This window comes from Odontesthes bonariensis, chromosome 7 (genome assembly GCF_027942865.1).
Source record: "Odontesthes bonariensis isolate fOdoBon6 chromosome 7, fOdoBon6.hap1, whole genome shotgun sequence".
NCBI lineage: Eukaryota > Metazoa > Chordata > Actinopteri > Atheriniformes > Atherinopsidae > Odontesthes > Odontesthes bonariensis.
The window spans coordinates 31,318,478-31,338,664 of record NC_134512.1 but is presented as its reverse complement, the minus strand read 5'-3'; the positions used below and the strand labels follow the sequence as shown (position 1 = coordinate 31,338,664).

The window sequence follows — 20,187 nt, the reverse complement described above, 5'->3', positions numbered from 1 at the left end:
TCATGCGATGCGGAGGTAGTCCCAATTACCACGGTACATCGAAGAGGGGTCTGGCGAATGAGCTCCATCCAGTGCCTGGAGAATCTCATGTCACGTAGGGTTTTTCCCTCGCTCTACGACAAACCGTGGCAAGACAAGGTGGTCAGCAGTCACCCCGCTACCTCGAGGAGGGGTTTCTCCAATGTTGACAGAGGTGGATGAAATATCACCACCCTAGTTCTACCCAACCTATCTGGGGAGAACATGTCACGCTCCTCGGGGAAGCGTGGCAGAGTGCTCGCCAGTCACTCCCTGAAATATTACTATAGCTGTTAGGGGGTATATCAATGCCGCCATACCCATCACACTCACGGTGTCAGCATCGGCAGAAAATATCAAATTGGTGAATACGCACTCTACACAACTTAAACATAAATAAAACAGAAAAGGCAGGAAAAATAACGCCAGTACGCATATTATAAATATTTCAAAGTTTATTAAAGATATTTTATTGTGGATGAAATCACTTCACATGAGTCCTTCCGGCCGCGTTCGCCTGTGACGTAACGGATTTGCCCTGCTCGTGATTTCAGCTGCTTTCCATCTTGTTTGCTTGTTCGTCATGCATCCACATGGTACTGGATTCATTTGAAATTGATTGCTTTATCAAACGTAGTTTATATGTAATGTTTATTTGCAAATATTTGTGTTAAATGAAGGGTAACCAAAAAAAAAAAAAGGCTGCGTTCGGTTGGCTTCGGCAGTCAGGTGCAGACGTTCGAATGACGTCACATTCGAGTTTCCCCACATTCGATTAAAGAATTCTTCAGTCAAATCAGTCATTTTATGCTTCCACCATATTTTTGACTCGATAGTGGGAAGGACTAAATAAGGCCAGTGCATGTCGGTCACAACTTAAACCATCAGCATAGTCACAGTTAAATTGAATAAACAAACAGCAGAAGTATACATACACTGACTGCAAAAAAAGTGCTGATTTTTATGAAAAACATGCTGCAATTGCAATTGCAATTGCAATAACGCTGACATAAAATTGTATGATACAAGCTGCTTAGAAATAATACAGCATTTATTCACTCTACTGTATTGACAGTAGCGCTAATGAATTTCTTCCTTATTGTTATTATAAATGACCCTTATTTAACCAGGAATGAGACTCGTTGACCTGGCTACTATGGAAGCAAATCGTAATCAAAATTCAAATTCAAATGCATTATCAGAAATGCTTTTTCATTTTAAGAACGTGGCTGCATTATTTGACTCATAAATATAATTACTAATCAAACATCCTATTTGCATTTCAATTTTCTTCTTCAAGACTGCTCATTCTTTCACTTAATTCAAATGAAAAGGACAAAGACATTTGAAATTTAATTTTCAAAATATGCCTCAGCAAATAGATACCAAAATTCAATTTGAAATGTAAAAGTTGAAAATTCAAATGCATTATCAGAAATGCTTTTGCATTTTAAGAATGTGGCTGCATTATTTGACTCATAAATAAAATTACTAATCAATCATCCTATTGCATTTCAATTTTCTTCTTCAAGACTGCACATTCTATGCCATAATCAAAAAGAAAACTAAGCGGACATTGCTTTTTCGTTTTAGTGGTCTGCATGCAAAATACTGCCCACAATTCGATAATGAAAAAGCAATCTGAGCGGCGCAGGAGAGTGACGTCACGCCTGCTGACCGTGCTACCCATCATGTAGGCTACGGTAGGGGGCAGTGTGCATATTTGCTGTACAGTTTAGCTGCCCAGGTGGAGTCAAACAATATATCCATTCTGATGCCGGTGACCGGGTTGAACGGGTCACAGAGAGCTTGGCTGCATACTCTGCCGTCACAGATTCAGAGGTTAGTGCAGCAAGGGCTAGCGCGTCGCGGCTACGACCGGCCATGACTTTCGGGCCGCGGCCATCGCTGAGGGAGCAGCCATTAATGAGGCTGAGACAGACTTTGCGAACAGGAGTCGGGGGATTACCTTTCACAGGTAGGATTCAACATTATTATTGGTTGCATTTTGTCAATAGAATATTATTGTACTGTATTTGTGTCTGCCGGCGAAATCGTAGCCAGCAAACGTTAAACTAGGATATGTTTATAGCAGGTGTTATGCCGAGAAGTGCCCCCCCTGCTGGTCGTACTTTAAGGAGAGTCTGTGATGGAATGATATGATAAAACTACATCATAATTTGTTTACCTAATTGAATTAACGGATGCAAATCTCAATCAGTCCAAATTTGTATATAAAATTAAAATAACCAAATTTCATAGTTTCAGGTTAATTTTTATATCATTTCATCTGGGCTATAATGAGTTGAGATTGTTAATAGAAAATGTATCCAACCGTCTTTCGTGTTGACTACAAAAGTATTAGTCACGGCCCTTACTTTTGAATATATGTCCAATAACATAAAAATAGTTAGGAATAGGAATACTCTAAACTCTACAATTGTCAGATTATCATATTTGTACACGTATTATTAATTTACATGAAGAGATGTGGAAAAAGATGCACGAATGAAACACCATTGTCAGCTCAATATTATTTTTTTTGGATAAATGTAATAATCCACACCTGAAACGGTTTACGCGCGCTCCGTGAATGGGAATGCACTTCTCGGCAGAACACCTCTGTTCACACGGCTATTAGGCCAACGGAAACTTCATAAATCATATATTCCATAACACAGGCTTAGATTACAACTAACACAAGAATGCAACTTTTGAAATAATGCAAATATTACTGTTATAACATTGACCATCACATTTTACTCAGGTTTATTAATGACGTTTATTATGCCTGTATTATTCACATGTAATTCTTTCATCCTAACAAAAGTATTTACCTCATGTCTCATACCCACCCCTCAGATTGTCCGACCGAGAGTTGGTGTTATTCCCTCCATCTTCGGCTTACAGGTTCACCTAATAAGAGTAGGTGTATCATCATAAGGCTATTAGCATTCATAAATTGAAATATTATCAATAACAGGGCGGGGTGAAATACTTATCCCTGTGTGTGTGTGTATTTTTATATATTTTAATATTATGCTTCTTCATTTTAGCCAGAAAAGGGCAGGACTACATGTTCTTCCAGAAAAGCTGAAGAGAGCCTGTCTGTGACCACTCAGGATGACAGCAAGGGCTCGCACATTTTCTGGTGGGGGGGGGGGGGGGGGGACTCACACTAGGGCCAGAACACCAACTACAGGTACCGTACATTAACAGCAGAATGACAGTGTGTGATAGACTGGTCAGTAGGCTATATTTATAAGACACCGATGCCTGTTGTCAGCTGCCGCTGTTTTGGCAGCTCGAGCCTTGTCGTAATTTTGTACTTTGGAACGGATGGAATGAGAATCCAGCTTTGTACATATGTATGTGTATATATATATTTCTAGTGTAAGGTAGAGGATGTTTGTTTTGTATGTGTATTTATTTGACGATTGCCTATGGTGCCCTACGAATGAATGAGTACGTATGTATACACACTACTTGAAGATCATTCAAGCTGTTGACCTAACGAATTTTCCAATCACGTACTACAAGCTTTGTATCATTGAAGAGGAATAAAGACACTATACAGCTGTTATGATTTTTATGTAACATCTTTATCAAATCTGTAATAAAGTATTTCACAAGGCCAAAACAATGTAAGAAAATATCTTTGATTTTTGCTTTTTTGGCTTCACAGCATAACTTTGTTATGACCATAGCATCAAGGTTCAAGGTACAATGTTTTTTAAATTTCCAATTGTGCATGAACCGCAGTCAAGACACATGCACTACTTGTTCAGGGATCTCTCTGAGTTAGTCTAGAAAAATAGAAATACTATAATAAAATATAAAGAATATAAAAAACACTGTACAAGAAGGTAGTTGTATATACACAAGTTTAAATATTTTGAATGGTATCAACCTAAAGCAAAACAAAATGAGCTAAAAGCCCTTGTTATAAATTGGCTTTATTCTTAGACTTTATGTATTCATATTCTGTAGTTCTCTAGATAATCTATGTTCCTAGTTTGTACGTTACACTCTGCTCATACAACGCAAATGTATGTCCAACACTTTAAGATGACGTAGCGGGATAAAATAACTGGGTCAGATAAAGCGGCTCTTAGGACAGATAGGTCTGGTGCAGTAGATGCACGCCTGAAACAACACTCACACACACACATCGCTTATCACATCCAAAGAACATGATGAAGACGGTGGATGGCCTGCTCACAGCATGAGTAAATATTCAATAATGCGCCGTCAAATGTAGGTACAACCTCTGAGATAAGGGTGAACATAAATATGAAATGTTTCCAGATCTCGGGACTTGGTCGGACGGATTTCATGCGAGAACTCTGTCTCTCCAAGTCCAGCGCTGATACTTGACCTGTGACCTCCAATAAATACTTTGTTTAACTTAAGACTGCTCCAACTGGTTCTTAGGCTTCCAATATAAAGAATCGGGTCTAACACCCTGAAAGAGGAGTGTTTTGCAGAGCTTGTTTTTGTCTCATGCTCCCTTTTATGCAGGTCAAGAGAGGTCAGTTTGCCAATGTGGTGGGGCCTTATTTTCAGAAACACAGACACAAACAATGACAACAAGTTGGAATAATGGTTGTTGATGCCAAACTTTGTCTCCTCAATGTGTTCCCCAAGCTGAAAAACATCCTCCGTTCTCCTCCCGGATGATGTACGTGACTGTCGCCGTCTTTACAGCTTTGCTGAAGCTTGGCGAATCACCCACTCTGCAGCTCTCAGCACCTTCACTGTGCCACATGATGGAATCACTAGTACACCGTTGTTTTTCAGGGCTAGAAAGTGGTAGCTATCATGAAATGATGAAGGTACAGCATCTCTGACCAAGCTTGCATGGCACACACCACAGGACAGCTTTTGCAGAATCTGGTGGACCACAAACCCTGCGATGTAGTACAAAGCATTGTCCACAACATCCACCAGTATAAATATTGAGAAGTAGCTATTTAACATATTTAGAACGGTAATTTTGATATGATGTTTAAAAAAGAAATACTCAAATCATTAGGCTGAGTTAGTGAGTTTGAGGTTGAAGCTTCTGGGTCATCCTGAGTGGTCACAGACAGGCTCTCTTCAGCTTTTCTGGAAGAACATGTAGTCCTGCCCTTTTCTGGCTAAAATGAAGAAGCATAATATTAAAATATATAAAAATACACACACACACAGGGATAAGTATTTCACCCCGCCCTGTTATTGATAATATTTCAATTTATGAATGCTAATAGCCTTATGATGATACACCTACTCTTATTAGGTGAACCTGTAAGCCGAAGATGGAGGGAATAACACCAACTCTCGGTCGGACAATCTGAGGGGTGGGTATGAGACATGAGGTAAATACTTTTGTTAGGATGAAAGAATTACATGTGAATAATACAGGCATAATAAACGTCATTAATAAACCTGAGTAAAATGTGATGGTCAATGTTATAACAGTAATATTTGCATTATTTCAAAAGTTGCATTCTTGTGTTAGTTGTAATCTAAGCCTGTGTTATGGAATATATGATTTATGAAGTTTCCGTTGGCCTAATAGCCGTGTGAACAGAGGTGTTCTGCCGAGAAGTGCATTCCCATTCACGGAGCGCGCGTAAACCGTTTCAGGTGTGGATTATTACATTTATCCAAAAAAAATAATATTGAGCTGACAATGGTGTTTCATTCGTGCATCTTTTTCCACATCTCTTCATGTAAATTAATAATACGTGTACAAATATGATAATCTGACAATTGTAGAGTTTAGAGTATTCCTATTCCTAACTATTTTTATGTTATTGGACATATATTCAAAAGTAAGGGCCGTGACTAATACTTTTGTAGTCAACACGAAAGACGGTTGGATACATTTTCTATTAACAATCTCAACTCATTATAGCCCAGATGAAATGATATAAAAATGAACCTGAAACTATGAAATTTGGTTATTTTAATTTTATATACAAATTTGGACTGATTGAGATTTGCATCTGTTAATTCAATTAGGTAAACAAATTATGATGTAGTTTTATCATATCATTCCATCACAGACTCTCCTTAAAGTACGACCAGCAGGGGGGGCACTTCTCGGCATAACACCTGCTATAAACATATCCTAGTTTAACGTTTGCTGGCTACGATTTCGCCGGCAGACACAAATACAGTACAATAATATTCTATTGACAAAATGCAACCAATAATAATGTTGAATCCTACCTGTGAAAGGTAATCCCCCGACTCCTGTTCGCAAAGTCTGTCTCAGCCTCATTAATGGCTGCTCCCTCAGCGATGGCCGCGGCCCGAAAGTCATGGCCGGTCGTAGCCGCGACGCGCTAGCCCTTGCTGCACTAACCTCTGAATCTGTGACGGCAGAGTATGCAGCCAAGCTCTCTGTGACCCGTTCAACCCGGTCACCGGCATCAGAATGGATATATTGTTTGACTCCACCTGGGCAGCTAAACTGTACAGCAAATATGCACACTGCCCCCTACCGTAGCCTACATGATGGGTAGCACGGTCAGCAGGCGTGACGTCACTCTCCTGCGCCGCTCAGATTGCTTTTTCATTATCGAATTGTGGGCAGTATTTTGCATGCAGACCACTAAAACGAAAAAGCAATGTCCGCTTAGTTTTCTTTTTGATTATGGCATAGAATGTGCAGTCTTGAAGAAGAAAATTGAAATGCAATAGGATGATTGATTAGTAATTTTATTTATGAGTCAAATAAGGCAGCCACATTCTTAAAATGCAAAAGCATTTCTGATAATGCATTTGAATTTTCAACTTTTACATTTCAAATTGAATTTTGGTATCTATTTGCTGAGGCATATTTTGAAAATTAAATTTCAAATGTCTTTGTCCTTTTCATTTGAATTAAGTGAAAGAATGAGCAGTCTTGAAGAAGAAAATTGAAATGCAAATAGGATGATTGATTAGTAATTATATTTATGAGTCAAATAATGCAGCCACATTCTTAAAATGAAAAAGCATTTCTGATAATGCATTTGAATTTGAATTTTGATTACGATTTGCTTCCATAGGCTACAGGATCTTTTTGGGGGTTCCTTCCTCTGTCACCTCATTTTAAACTGCAGGAACCAGGGCTAAGGGAGAGACATTTCAGCCCTCATATGGAACCAGTATAGAGGAAGACCTTTTTTGTAAAACTACCTTAAAACCTAAAAAAGGGGAGTTTCTGTAAGATAGAATTTCCACGTCTTTGGGCAGGCATAACATGCATGGGGTCAAAACACTGTTGGGTTTTTTCTCTCTCTCTCTCTTTTTTTTGTAACGAGTAACTAAACCGAACAATGAAAATGTATTGGAGTAAAAGTATGCAATTAAGTTCGGAAATATAGTGAAGTAAAAGTGAAAGTTGTCAAAAAAATTTAAACTCGAGGAAAGTACAAAGTATTCCAAAATATACTTAAGTACAGTAGTGAAGTAGTTTTACTTCGTTACTATACAACACTGGTTTTAAATCACTATACTTTTTACTTTTACTTGAGTAGATTTGTGAAGAAGAAACTGTCCTCTTACTCCGCTACATTAAGCTACAATGAGCTCGTTACTTTTCTTCTTACCTCTTTGGTATTCTACGTGTCATTATTTTTATCCGCCCGCATACGCCTCATTTTAATGTTTTATTTTGATAGAGAGAGAGACTTCCGCCAAAGGTTCTACCACGTGACTGTGTTCAGAGTGGTGTAAAAAGAAAAATTACTCTATAGCTCTGACTGTGTTTCACCAATCAAACATAGCCGTGCAGTCTCGTCACGTGACCACACTCAATCTCAGCGGCAGGACGCGTTAGCTTTACAGTTTACAGTCGTAGCAAACAAACAAAGAAACAGATGAAAAATGTCAGAATCAACGGTCAGAAATGAAGACACAGACCAGGCCTCATACTGAAAGCATGTTTACCATACAAAGAGTGAGAAACAGCAGCTACATTATTTGTCAACCAAAACAAAAGGACATTTCAGCATTCAAAAACTCAAAGTTTCCTAAATACGTTTTTTTTTTTTTTTTCGTGGATTGGCGAATGTTTGTTTTTTAGGTTACATATGTTTTAAACATTTCCTAAGTCTCTTTTATTTTTTATTGAAGTACTTGCATTTACCTGGATTATTTTAATTTAAGCTATTTTGTAATTAATTAATTAAGTTTAATTTATTTTATCAATTGGATCAACTCTAATTTGCCTAAAGATGATTATTTTGTATTTTTGTCTGTCTGATTGAATGCTTGTGTTAACAAATAAATCAGACGTTACTCAACATTTACTCAGTACTTGACTAGTTTTTTCACCGAGCACTTTTTTACTCTTACTCAAGTAATTATTTGGATGACTACTTTTTACTTTTACTTGAGTAATATATATTATACATATACATATTATTCTGAAGTAACAGTACTTTTACTTGAGTAGAATTTTTGGCTACTCTACCCACCTCTCACTACTTGTATAGTTGCACTAACTGATTGATATTGATTTTCTGAGACAGTGAAAGTGGTGATATGATAACCACAAATTTTTCTTTTGTTTGTTTTTTAAACAAGACATGAGTTGCGGGAGCAGGCTAGTTCAGCGGTATAAGTTACCATGGTTACTCAACGGGCATTCAAATAAGCCACGTTAGTGGAACAGAACTCTTAGATTAGCCAGAACTATCGAGAAAAGCCTGGCTTTCTGCTAATCCAGCTTTTTTTGAGCTGAGTGGACGGAATAACAAAGTTTCCACCCTCTTATTAGGCCTTCGTCAAGGGTCCCGCATTGTGGCCAACTTCTCTGTGGCTTATCGGACCTTAGCAGCTGACTCTAGTTGGAATGACGAGGCTCTCAACGACTTTCACGATAGACGTCGCGAGATTAGGTCGTCTAGCGTAGCGACGCCTACTGATGAATTGCCTTGCGTATCCGACATCCCGACGGAAAACTTTGAAAGGAATAATAGCCTCTGCGTGACTACGGAGTCGGATTGGCCGATAGCTACGGAGTAGCATACCGAGGCCTTTATTCACACATTTTGGGGGGATTTCATTGCAGACTAAAGTCTGAACGTTGGGCCTTCTAGATGAGATTGGGCTAATCTAACATGTTTCAGACTCGCCCGATTTACATTAATACCTGTATTTTGATATTTGAAATTTCAGGGGATATTGATAATAATTTATTCTGGTTGGTTTCCGAAGTTGTGGAGTTCCTCTAAAAAAAGAATAGTCTTTAATAGGCTATTAAAAAAATTGTCGGAATGGTTTGGATGTTTATAGAAAATAAAACATCCCGCCATTCCGACAATAGGAGGAAAAAAGTCTCAGAATGCATTCTGTTCTAAATTGAATCGTGCACAGTGCCTACTGTTTTTGGAAATGTGTTAAAATGTTGATTTTCTTCGGTATTCTCAATAAATATTTACATATTAAGTGGAAATTAACAACAAAAAGTTCTGAAAAGGGCCAATTTCATCATTTGAAAATGTTATAATATTTAAATCCTATAAAGACACTGGGTTTAAATTAACAAGGACTACAAGCCCCACAAAACCCCTTAAATATGTCGTCATACCCTTTCAACCAGTTGCTGAGTGCGTTTAAGTCACGTGGTCGGCAGCGCAACAGATTTGAATTGTTGTAAGGTCTGTTTTCGTGTCGCCGTTTGAATGCGGAGCTAAAGAAGTATTCAGAAGGTAACAGGTTCAGGATATATTTGTGTTTATACGTTTAAACGGTGGCATCGTTTGAGTCCCATGAGACTTAGAATTAATTCAATATTAAGGTCCTCTCCTTCGGTTAAATCCCATGTCCGTTACCGTTTGACTTAGCTTGAGTGAAAATGGGCTTGCAGGCTAACGTTACGTTAGCAAGGCCATTAAAGACAGCTCTGGACTTGTATAACTATTGTGTTTTTTATAATTCGGGCATTGAAGATTGAATTGAGTTTTAGCGAATAAAGAAATTGTCTGTCTGATCTGTATAAATTTGTTTTCCAGCGAGAAGCAAATTCCGGGATGGATTCTCGGGCTAACAGCGGTAAATTGACTGACCTTTGCTCTGAATGTATATCTTGGCCATGTTTCTGTTTACTGTTGTGTAAACCAGGATTATTGCTTTTTGTGCACGAGCAGATCTGTTCTTTCTGCAAGACGAGAAGTTCGACTTCGATGTTTCCCTGTCTCCTGCCAGGTAAAACACGCATTCCCATTTCTAAATAAGCAATACTCCCATTCATAAAAGCTGCCTGTACACAGACTTGTTTTAATCAGATAAAAAGCATCAATAACGGTCTGCTATCCTTACCCCCAAAAGTTGTGGTTTCTTCCATTTCGGCTCTCCCTCTTTTCAGTTTCAGATCCCTTCAGATCAATTTTTTTAAATTAAAGAATTTGGTGTGATTAATGCATCTGCCGATAAGCAAAAGTAGGACTTTCTTGGTATGTTTCAGTTGGATTTTATACAAAAGTAACTTTGATATGGATACGGTTTGTGTAAATCAGAATATGCCTATGCAGGCATAATGAAATTTACTTGAGGAGCTCTTGGGCTTTGGATACACAAAAAATATAAAAAATATCTAAATAATATACAAGAGAATAAAAATAGTAAAAGTTAAAGTAAAAAATTTAAAAAGTAAAAAGTTACAGTGCAATCTGGTTATTGTATGACTATTGTACATATTGCAGCATAAGTGAGTCAAATAAGTCAAATGTCAAATATAATGTCAAATATATTGTAATCCCTCAGTCAACTTTATTTTTACACAAAAACAGTTTATTTATTTGATAAAAAACTTTTCCAGGGGTAATGCTACTGGAGTATGAATTTAATCCTTTCCTTTAAAAGATGGTACACATATTTAAGATTAGGTCATTTTATCTATGAGTTATGTGTAGGAGTAGTCTCAAGTTTTTGAGATTGAAAAAATATTTATTATAAGATGTATGTTTGAGGCACACATATATCAATTTGTTTTTCCAACAAACGACAGCTTTTCTCTGCTGCCAGCAGATTAATTTAGGATACAGTCGGATCACATGAAGCCTAAATAACAGGGTAAACACGATGTTTATGGCGTTCCAATGTATTATTATTATTTTATTTAGTATTTTGGGGCGTTTGATCAGCAGTACCGTTGTAAAGTCTGTTGCATAGGCTCATGATAAGAATTGTTTATCTGTAAAATTAGCTTAGTATTTGTGTTCTCCAGTCTTCCAGTGATAAAACACAGTTAAATTGAGTACACAGAATATGTTTTGTACTTTGCCAACTACACTTTGAGTGTAATACATTGTGTCTCATCCAAAAAAAAAACTTTGATCTTTCTTCAATATTTGAAATGACTTCTCCAGATCACTTTTGTTGTGAGTAGTTTGTGTTCCTCTCTGCCATGACCTCAGTGATGATACTTCTGTGCTTACAGCTCCAATGAAGATGAAGTGTTTGTGGGTCCAGTCACTCGTAAAGAGAAGGGCATTTCCCTTAACGTTGCATCACAACTTAAAGAATGCGCTGGTGGCGTGCGGGTAAGCTGGAGCCCATTGTCTGGTGACCAGCTGGAAGCTATGTGTCGGGAAGCCCACAGACTAGCCAACCAGCTCCAGAGTGGAGAGCCTCACAATAAAGACACTGACATCACCGATGCCACTGCTTACTCTGCAAGAGAGGAGTTTGTCCAGGACACTGAGGCCAAACTGGGTATGTTGGGTCAGACTCCCAGTGCACTCAGCCCCATCAAACGACAGACCTTCTGTGTGCAGGACAGTCCCATGAAACAGTTGCCACCTGCCGTTCAGCGCAACATGCTGAGAGGGAGCAGCTCCAGTACAGCTTCATCCACCCGCCAAACCTACACAGCCAGACTCGGTACTTCCAGCCCTGTGGGTCGAGCCAAAACTCAGCCAAGGAAATCGCTGCGAGGGAAAGCCTCACTTGGTGTTGCTGTTGTGCTTCCCAGCAGACCGGTTGCTCCAATAGCGTCTTGTTCAGTAAGCAAGAGCATAGTGGACAAAACCAGACTGCAACGACCAAGCAAAGTATGAACGTATCCTTTTTTTGTCTCACCTAACGCAACATTCATTTGAATTTAAAAATAAATGTGTGTGTGTGTGTGTGTGTATGTATGTACAGTATATTTGACCTGTCTGCCTTTGTACTTCCTGTTCCAGACGGCAGGGATTCTAAAGCGGAGTCCGTCCTCTCGTCCATCCAACAGAGCTGAGTCGAATGAGGATTTACTCTCTGATTCAGCGAGCGTAGCCTCTGACATCAGTGACTCCTCCCTCAATTCCAGCCTTTTGGGAAAACGGACACTGGCGCCACCCAGCAAGGTAACGCCTCTAATGGCGCTTTTCCACTAGCTCGCTTCGGCTCGGCTCGGCGCACTATTGCGTGTTTCCACTAGCACGCCGTACCTGCAACCGGGACGATTTTCCGTATCACCTCAGCCCTGGTTCCAAGCGGGCCGAAGCGTTACTAAGACGTGATGTCAGCCGACTGCCTTCCACTGATTGGGCGATGAGTGTCGTCACTGGAAGCGTCATAACGCGGATAATAAAAGCTAGTGTTAGCAACCGTTAGCTTACCTCCAAACGTCATCTTTTTGAAGCTCGTAACAAAACTCTCCGGTACTTTTCAATACTGTTTTGTCTGGCGGCCAGGAGTCTTCTCTGGCTCTCTTCTCTTGCCTTCTGTGCGACAAAAAGCCACAGGGTGAGCAGCAACACGCGCAGCCGTGTTAAGGCGCTAGCATGGTTGACGCGTCAGTCACGGCAGTGTCGGACCGTGACGTCAAAATGACGTATCAGGCCTGGCGCTTCCCTTGAAAAGACGGCGCAGCGCATTGTCGTGCACCAGTAGATTTTTGTAACTTGGTGGCGCCACCAAGGAAAAACCGGATGGACCGATGTGAGACCAGGCTCAGTCAGGAGGTGCGTTTGTACAGGCAGCTGTACGAAACTGCAGTGAAACAGCACAGGGAGCACTTAAACTCCCAAAACTGGTGCACAGAGATGGACAGAACTTTGGGGAAAGAGTGAGAGTTCTGTACGAATGTGTGGAAGAAGCTACGGGACAGATACGTGAAGGCAAAGAAGAGGGCAGAGACTCTGTTGATGCCGGGGGCTTCAGACCTTCACCTCTATTAACTGAATTAAAAAATTAAAATGATCCGAAAACTGCAGCAGCATGATTAATTACAGTATTCTTGCTCTTGACAGCAGCATTGTTTTCTTCTCCACTTTCGTGGTTGTAGAATAGAGGTAACCTTAACGTAGCAGCGCCACCTCTGTGACGGAGAAAATTGCAAAAAATGGAGCATCGACTTGCACTGCTTGCGCCACTATATATGGCGGGCACGAAAACGTGACGTCATCAACACCGCTCGCGCTAGCAGACGCGGCAACCATGCTAGAGCCTTTACGACGCCCACGTCAAGGAGGCAAGAAGTATACTCGTTTTTTAATGGAAACACAACCAAACCGAGCCGTGCCGAGCTAGTGGAAAAGCGTCATAATCCACACATGGGACTTGTGCGAGCAGTAAAGTGGTTGCTTCTGCATTTCTTTGAACAGCCACATCATATAGCGTCATATTTGTGCCTCTTTCCTGAGCGAGTAGTGGGACTTTCTGACATTTGTGAGCGTATAAGCTGTATTGTGAGCAGAAAATATTTTCACGCAAAGAGTAACTTGATCTGAGCAAACAAAAATCATTTTGAGTACATAGAATTCATTTTCGTGTCTGGTCCTCTTTCTGAAGACACAACAATATAATTTACTCTGTTTTATTCGCATGCCTGCGCGCTGCTACACACCTGCACTCGGGGGTAAAGTTTCAGTGCGCTTGCTGTGTAAACGTTCTGCTCGGTTCTCTCAATACGCTCACTCAACCGGGAACAGCGTTAGATTTGTGCCACAATTCCAACCAGTCACAGACTCAGAGGAAGTCAACTTGATTGGCTGTTTCCGGCTGCGTCCCGCTAACACTGTAGAAAAAAAACTACATTTACTTCAACTAGAGTTTTGCATTTCAATCAGGAATACACACATTGGTTGGTATTTGCACTCTGTACTGTATCAAATGATTCTGCATTAGTTGAAAGTATTTATTGGCTCAGCTCCATTCAGCAGTGATGTACACATGGCCTGATTTGACCATTTCTTTTTGAGTGTGCCATGGAAGCGTTAAAATTGGAAGTGATTTGATAGACTGGCTTGACATTTTATGAACTCAAGTTTATAGTTTAAATAAATCAAACTTTATTTCCACCCATAAATCAATATTTCCACATTTTTTGTAGCATTTGTACCAAATTTTAGCTCTGTAGGCAGTCTCTTTTCTCCTTCATCATAACCACCCTGACATGGTGTTGGTATTACTTGGTATTTTATTTCTTATTTTCCCCCAGAAGGGTGTTGGAGTAAGAAATCTCTCAGGTGTGAAAGCTCCAGCTCTTGAAAGCAGGAGGATGACTGACAGGAAGAACACATCCTCGTCTTCATCCTCTGTGTCCAGCTTCAACTCCAGCCTGTCCATGTCCCCTGCTAAAGGTATGCTAAGTGATATGAGCTTACAGGAAACCTGCATCAACCACACAGTAGTCATGTTTCTTTTAAAAATTATTTGATGCGCATGAAGTTTGACATAAGTGGATAGAAATGGCTAAATTTTATAAGAAAAGTTTTTATTCGCCCTTAAGATGTTTTTTCTTTTTATAAAGAGTTGACATTTATCGGGGCATTCATTGAAGTGCCCTGAGATGACATTTGTTGTGTTTTGGTGATATATAAATAAACTGAATTGGATTGAAAACTAACTCCAGCTCACTCATGGAAAGCTACTAACTGGCCAAAAAAAGGCAGTGGTTCACAAACCAGTTGATTAGGGCTGCACAGTATATCGAATTTTAATCACGATAACGATATTGGCTTCCCACGATCAAATTCGCGTGATCGAGCGATATTTAAAATGCGTCATTCCGTCCATAGAACGCTCCATATTAAAAGTGTTTTCAAAGATCCTCCGCTTCAACCCTCTCTGGTGTTTTTTTTTTTTTTTTTTTTTAAAGCCACTCTAGCGCTCCGTAAACCACTGTCTGATCACATGCCTCAATGAGCCAATCAGAGTTGCTCCCTGCACCGCACAGTTTAGTTTCTAGATGTAGACACTAGTTACAGAGGACAAAGTAACGTGGCGAACATACCACAACAGGTAGCAGTCGGTCTAATAAGCTATAAACAATCTTAACAGAGAAAACAAAAAATGTCTAACGTGGCAGAGGGCGAGGCCGAGGAGCTTGTCCCGAGAACCGGATCGTCATCCATAGTGTGGAAGCATTTTGGGTTCAAGGCGAGTGACACAACACAAGAAAAGGTGATATGCAAAGAGTGCCGTACGGTTGTGTTGGCGCCACAAAGCAACACAACGAACGTCTTCAGAAACGTTTTGGTGAATAAGAGGACCTATTTTATTTTGTTTCACATATTTGTACAATACCAGGAATGTAGCACAATATGGATGTGAAAGCAGTTAAAATAAGCCTATGTGACAATACAATTTGTTTTGGTTAAAATCAACAAATAATCGTGATATCAATATTGCTCAAAATAATCGTGATAATCATTATCGTGCAGCCCTACAGTTGATAAACTGGCAGAAATCTACTCTGCCACTCTTGTTGTCATCAGAATGTGCTTCAGTGCTGGTATTTTGTCTCCATTCAGGTAAACTTAACTCCTCTCTGAACCGGACTTGTAGCAACTCCACTGGCAGACCAGCCAATCACAGCAGACCTCGTCGCTCCACCGTGTACACTTCTGCTGAGCCAGTGTCCTCCACTGCTGGTCGACGTTCGCTGTCCGCCCAAGCCAAGAAGATGTGTGAAACGGAGCGTATCAAAGCCACTAAGTCCATGCCACTGAAGAGAGCTGAGGCCGCACTCTTTCAACCAACACCCCCAAAAAGACTTTTAGAGAGAATCCCCACCACAACCTCTGGCCAGATGCAGAGTGGATTGAAGGCCAAACCCAAACCTGAGGCTGTGGTTCTGCCAACACCCAGCACAGCAGGCTGCCACGTAGAGGGTGAGAAAACAAAATCAAGTTGTATATTTATATATTTTATTCTCTGATACATCCATCTGTCACTCATGCTGTTTTAAAAAAAAAAAAAATTTATGTCATCCCCAGATGTTTCAAAGGTGTTGAAACCAAAGAGGCTAATGTCCACCGGCAGCACAGACGGGTAGATGATGTCCCACACACCTGTACACCACACCATCACAGCACATCGTGTTTTAAGAAGCTCACATCTATTTCAATGAAAATCTTTTCCAACATTTATGCTGACCTTTGCTCCGTGTGTCTTGGGTCTAAAACAGGGGTGAAACTTTATAGTTAAGGCTGCCGATAAACGTACTCATCAGTAAACGCATTTCCCTTCTGTAGTCTTCCACACAAGCAATCTGCTGGAACTCCGACGCCATCTTTGAGCAGCTGCAAGTCTTTGCAGGTGAGGGCACGGCGCCCTTCTGCCCTCCCGACCCCGGTTAAGCGCAGGACGTCTGCCATTCCTGCTCTCACCAACCAAACCCCGACTTTTAGGCCGCCAGCTGTCACCGACACTACTCCCACTTCAGCAAAGACACGGTACATTTGCAGGTCAGAAGCTTCAAACTGCTTGAAATGAATGGGAGGGCAGTCCTGCTGCAGACCACCTGGTTGCTACCGTGGCAGCACATGCAAAGATATCACTGTACTGTTGACACCGTTATTTCATTTGTTTATTTTGTAGCCCCATTCCAAATGAAACCAAGGAGAAGCAGCCTATTCATCTCCCTGATATTCAGCCCTTCTGTCTGGAGGAGGAGGAGCCCCTTACCACCCCATCCTCAAACACTAAAGAGCCCAGTCAAACCGAGAACATGGACCTTGGTGGACAGACAGACGCCACAAACCTGATCGAACTGGAGACTACCGAGGAGAGCTCAAGCAAGACACAAGAGGTCAGGGGTCACTTATGGCGCTTTTCCACTAGCTCGCTTCGGCTCGGCTCGGCTCGGCTCAGCGCGCTATTGCGTGTTTCCACTAGCACGCCGTACCTGCAACCGGGTAGACTTTTGGTATCACTTCAGCCCTGGTTGACGTCAGCCGACTGCCTTCCACTGATTGGGCGATGAGTGTCGTCGCTGGAAGCGTCATAACGCGGATCATAAAAGCTAGCGTTAGCAACCGTTAGCTTACCTCCAAACGTCGTCTTTTTGAAGCTCGTAACAAAACTCTCCGGTACTTTTCAATACTGTTTTGTCTGGCGGCCAGGAGTCTTCTCTGGCTCTCTTCTCTTGCCTTCTGTGCGACAAAAAGCCACAGGGTGAGCAGCAACACGCGCAGCCGTGTTACGACGTCGAGGAGGCACGAAGTGTACTCGTTTGTAATGGAAACACAACCAAACCGAGCCGTGGCAAACCGTGCCGAGCTAGTGGAAAAGTATCAGAAACACTGTAGCAACCTTGTGCCATTAGGACTTTAATGAATGTAAACAGTTTGGAGTATCCTGTGGCATTTCAATGGTATGACAGCTGCAGTTGTTTCATGGACTGAAGTGTTTGACAAATGATCTTTTGAAAAGTATGTATTTTGTTTATTTAATTCTACTGTCACATTCTGATGTGTCTCATAATAGCTTTATTTACTTCATCCACAGTACATATATGAACCATCTTTGGCCAGGCAGTCTGACCGGTTTAATCATTTAAGAAAACCTGGCAGATCTGGATTGCTCAGTCTATCTTTTCTCCTCAGGTTCTTCTTCTGGATCTTCCAGCCCCTCTACAGCCTCTACAGCCCCAAGAGAAATTGCTCATAGACCTGACCAACACCCCTGACTTGATCCGCAACAGTAATAAAAGCAGCACCACAACTCAGGTAACATACTTCCATCTTGGTACATCCGATTGTTTGTGTTTTGTCAATATAATAATTTTATTTAGTTATATCATGTTAATTTATCTAGTATCTTGTTTTAGTTCATATATATGAACATTTTAAGGGGTTAATTATATGTATAGTGTGTGAAAGACCTGAAAACTGGGTTAATGTTAGAAACTGTAGCAACTAATGTACAAATAAGCAGAAAATCGTTTTCCCATCAAAATCTGTTGTATTAGTGAAGAATGTTGTCGGTTATAGGTTTTTACTGCACAACCCCTTCCTTTGATGACAGAGCGAGACCTTACATGTCCTGCTTCATATTCCACAGCCTTCCTTGAGCCTCGTTTCCACTATGCAGACCGGTACGGGTCGGGTCTAGGGCTGCAACTAACGACTATTTTAATAGTCGACTAGTCACCGACTATTGAAACGATTCGTCGACTAATCGGATAATTTTTTTTTTTTTTTTTATTTAGCATGAAGTTGCTTTAATTATGTGGCAAATGATAATAAACACAGGAAAGAGGGGTACTTCAATGAAAAATGCATCTTTTATTCTACTTTGCTGCTGATTCATACAATAAGTAAATAAAAAGGTCCTATCTAAAACCAATTAGGCACAGTGCTCGGTCAGTATGGACATAAATCCATAAATAAATAAACCTCTGTCCATTATAAAATGTAAATCAAAATCAAAACGTATTGGCTTGAATGTTACTGAGGCGAGTCAGACTACGTTTCGTTCAACTACCCAACGTGCTTTCTCTTTAAATGTTCGAGCAAAACCTTGCAAGTACTCTTTTTATTCGCCGTATTCAGGCTAAAATGCTCCCAAACTTTAGAAGTTTTGCTACGCGTAGCGACTGTGTTGGACGCCGCCATTTCTGTGTATGTTACCGTTACATTGTGCATGTGCGACTCTCGGCAGAGATTGTAATTAACTGTTGGAAAAACACGTCTGCCGACAATAGTCGACAATGGAATTCATTGTCGACTATTTCTATTGTTGGTTTTTGTCGACAACGTTGACGAATCGTTGCAGCCCTAGTCGGGTCGCTTTGGGGTCAGCTTGCGTTCCCACTGTACAAAGGGGACCCTCAGGGGTGGGCGGAGTGCGTGCCGAAGCGTAAATGGCAAATAACACTAAATAACAAATAACATCCATAATTTCGAACCACCTCCAAGCTTCTTCAGCTTAATGCCACACCGGCTCGCGGTCCGGTTGAAACCACTCTCTGCCATTTTTGCGGCAATCAGCTGGAAAACTTTTTGGTTTCGCACAGCGCCATCGAGCTCCCGCTGCACAGCTTCCTCACCAACAACGGAGAGCAGAGCCTGGAACCGGTTCTGTGTGCTAGGTACCCCAAACAGAAGGGTTACAAAAATGGTAACGGGATCCATGGGACCGGTACGCTTTCGTGATAGTGGAAACACTGAAATAAGCGAACCGTTCTGAACCGACCACTGCATAGTTGAAACGAGGCTTTAGTTTCAAAATCTATTGGGAAACCTGAACGCTATGACAACAGCTGAGAAATATTCTTGTTTTGTCGTGACAATTTCATGGCACTATGAAAAACTAAGCTTTCAACTGCTTCGTTTTGTTTTGGCAGCTGATCGACTTGAGCTCCCCACTTATCAAGTGGAGTCCAGATGACAAGAGGGAGAATAATGCTCCACTCATCAACCTGTCCTTTTAACTGACAACCCAAAGGTGTCCCGGATCTCTGCAGTTAACTGGACTCAGCAGGTTTCTGTCTTCAGAAGCAGATAATTCCCGACTGATTTCATGAGTTATCTGAGAAGGCTGTACTGGAACATAGTATTAAGTTTTAATTGATGAAAATAATCTGAGGTTGCGTTACTTTTCTGCGCATGATTGTAATTTCTATTTGTCTTCAAGTTTCTGCTTTTATTGTCTGAATAAATGTTGTTTGTTACTACTGTAATCATTCAAGTTTGTTTGTTTGTTTGTTCATGTGCTGCTGATTCCCGTCATAAATATTCCATAGGCCCATTTAAAAGGCACTCTGTAAAAGAAGGCATAGAGGGAAGTACAGAAAGAGAAATGGCAGTAGAGGGGGTAGGGAAGTACAGGGTAAGTGCTAGGATAGTAGCCTGATTAACATAGACTTTCAAATCTCTTCGAGATTCTGGTCTGACCAAGACCATAACGAATACGATTCGAAATGGCCTGGTCAACCCGCCTCCCTCGGGTTGCTACTGGTTGTGGCCAGAAAAG

At 40.8% G+C, this 20,187-nt stretch overlaps 1 protein-coding gene and 2 long non-coding RNA genes across 3 annotated transcripts; 2 read left to right on the top strand and 1 right to left on the bottom strand.

The window, feature by feature from the left end:
* Window positions 1-1,695: 1,695 nt before the first annotated feature.
* LOC142384357 (uncharacterized) lies at window positions 1,696-3,182 on the top strand. Its single transcript, XR_012770053.1, has 3 exons — window positions 1,696-1,996; window positions 2,881-2,943; window positions 3,075-3,182. It is a non-coding gene; the product is annotated as an uncharacterized LOC142384357 (long non-coding RNA).
* Window positions 3,183-3,598: 416 nt separating this feature from the next.
* Window positions 3,599-6,540, bottom strand: LOC142384356 (uncharacterized). The gene is made up of 3 exons (XR_012770052.1): window positions 6,238-6,540; window positions 5,291-5,353; window positions 3,599-5,159 (listed from the first exon to the last, which is right to left on the bottom strand). It is a non-coding gene; the product is annotated as an uncharacterized LOC142384356 (long non-coding RNA).
* A 3,101-nt stretch (window positions 6,541-9,641) lies between these two features.
* On the top strand, window positions 9,642-19,853 carry gtse1 (G-2 and S-phase expressed 1). The gene is made up of 12 exons (XM_075471095.1): window positions 9,642-9,710; window positions 10,014-10,053; window positions 10,149-10,206; window positions 11,441-12,053; window positions 12,186-12,347; window positions 14,426-14,567; window positions 15,741-16,100; window positions 16,206-16,260; window positions 16,464-16,676; window positions 16,810-17,020; window positions 17,817-17,939; window positions 19,559-19,853. The coding sequence occupies exons 2-12, from the start codon at window positions 10,032-10,034 to the stop codon at window positions 19,643-19,645; spliced, it is 2,046 nt and encodes a 681-aa protein (XP_075327210.1). The 5' UTR covers window positions 9,642-9,710; window positions 10,014-10,031; the 3' UTR covers window positions 19,646-19,853.
* Window positions 19,854-20,187: the final 334 nt, after the last annotated feature.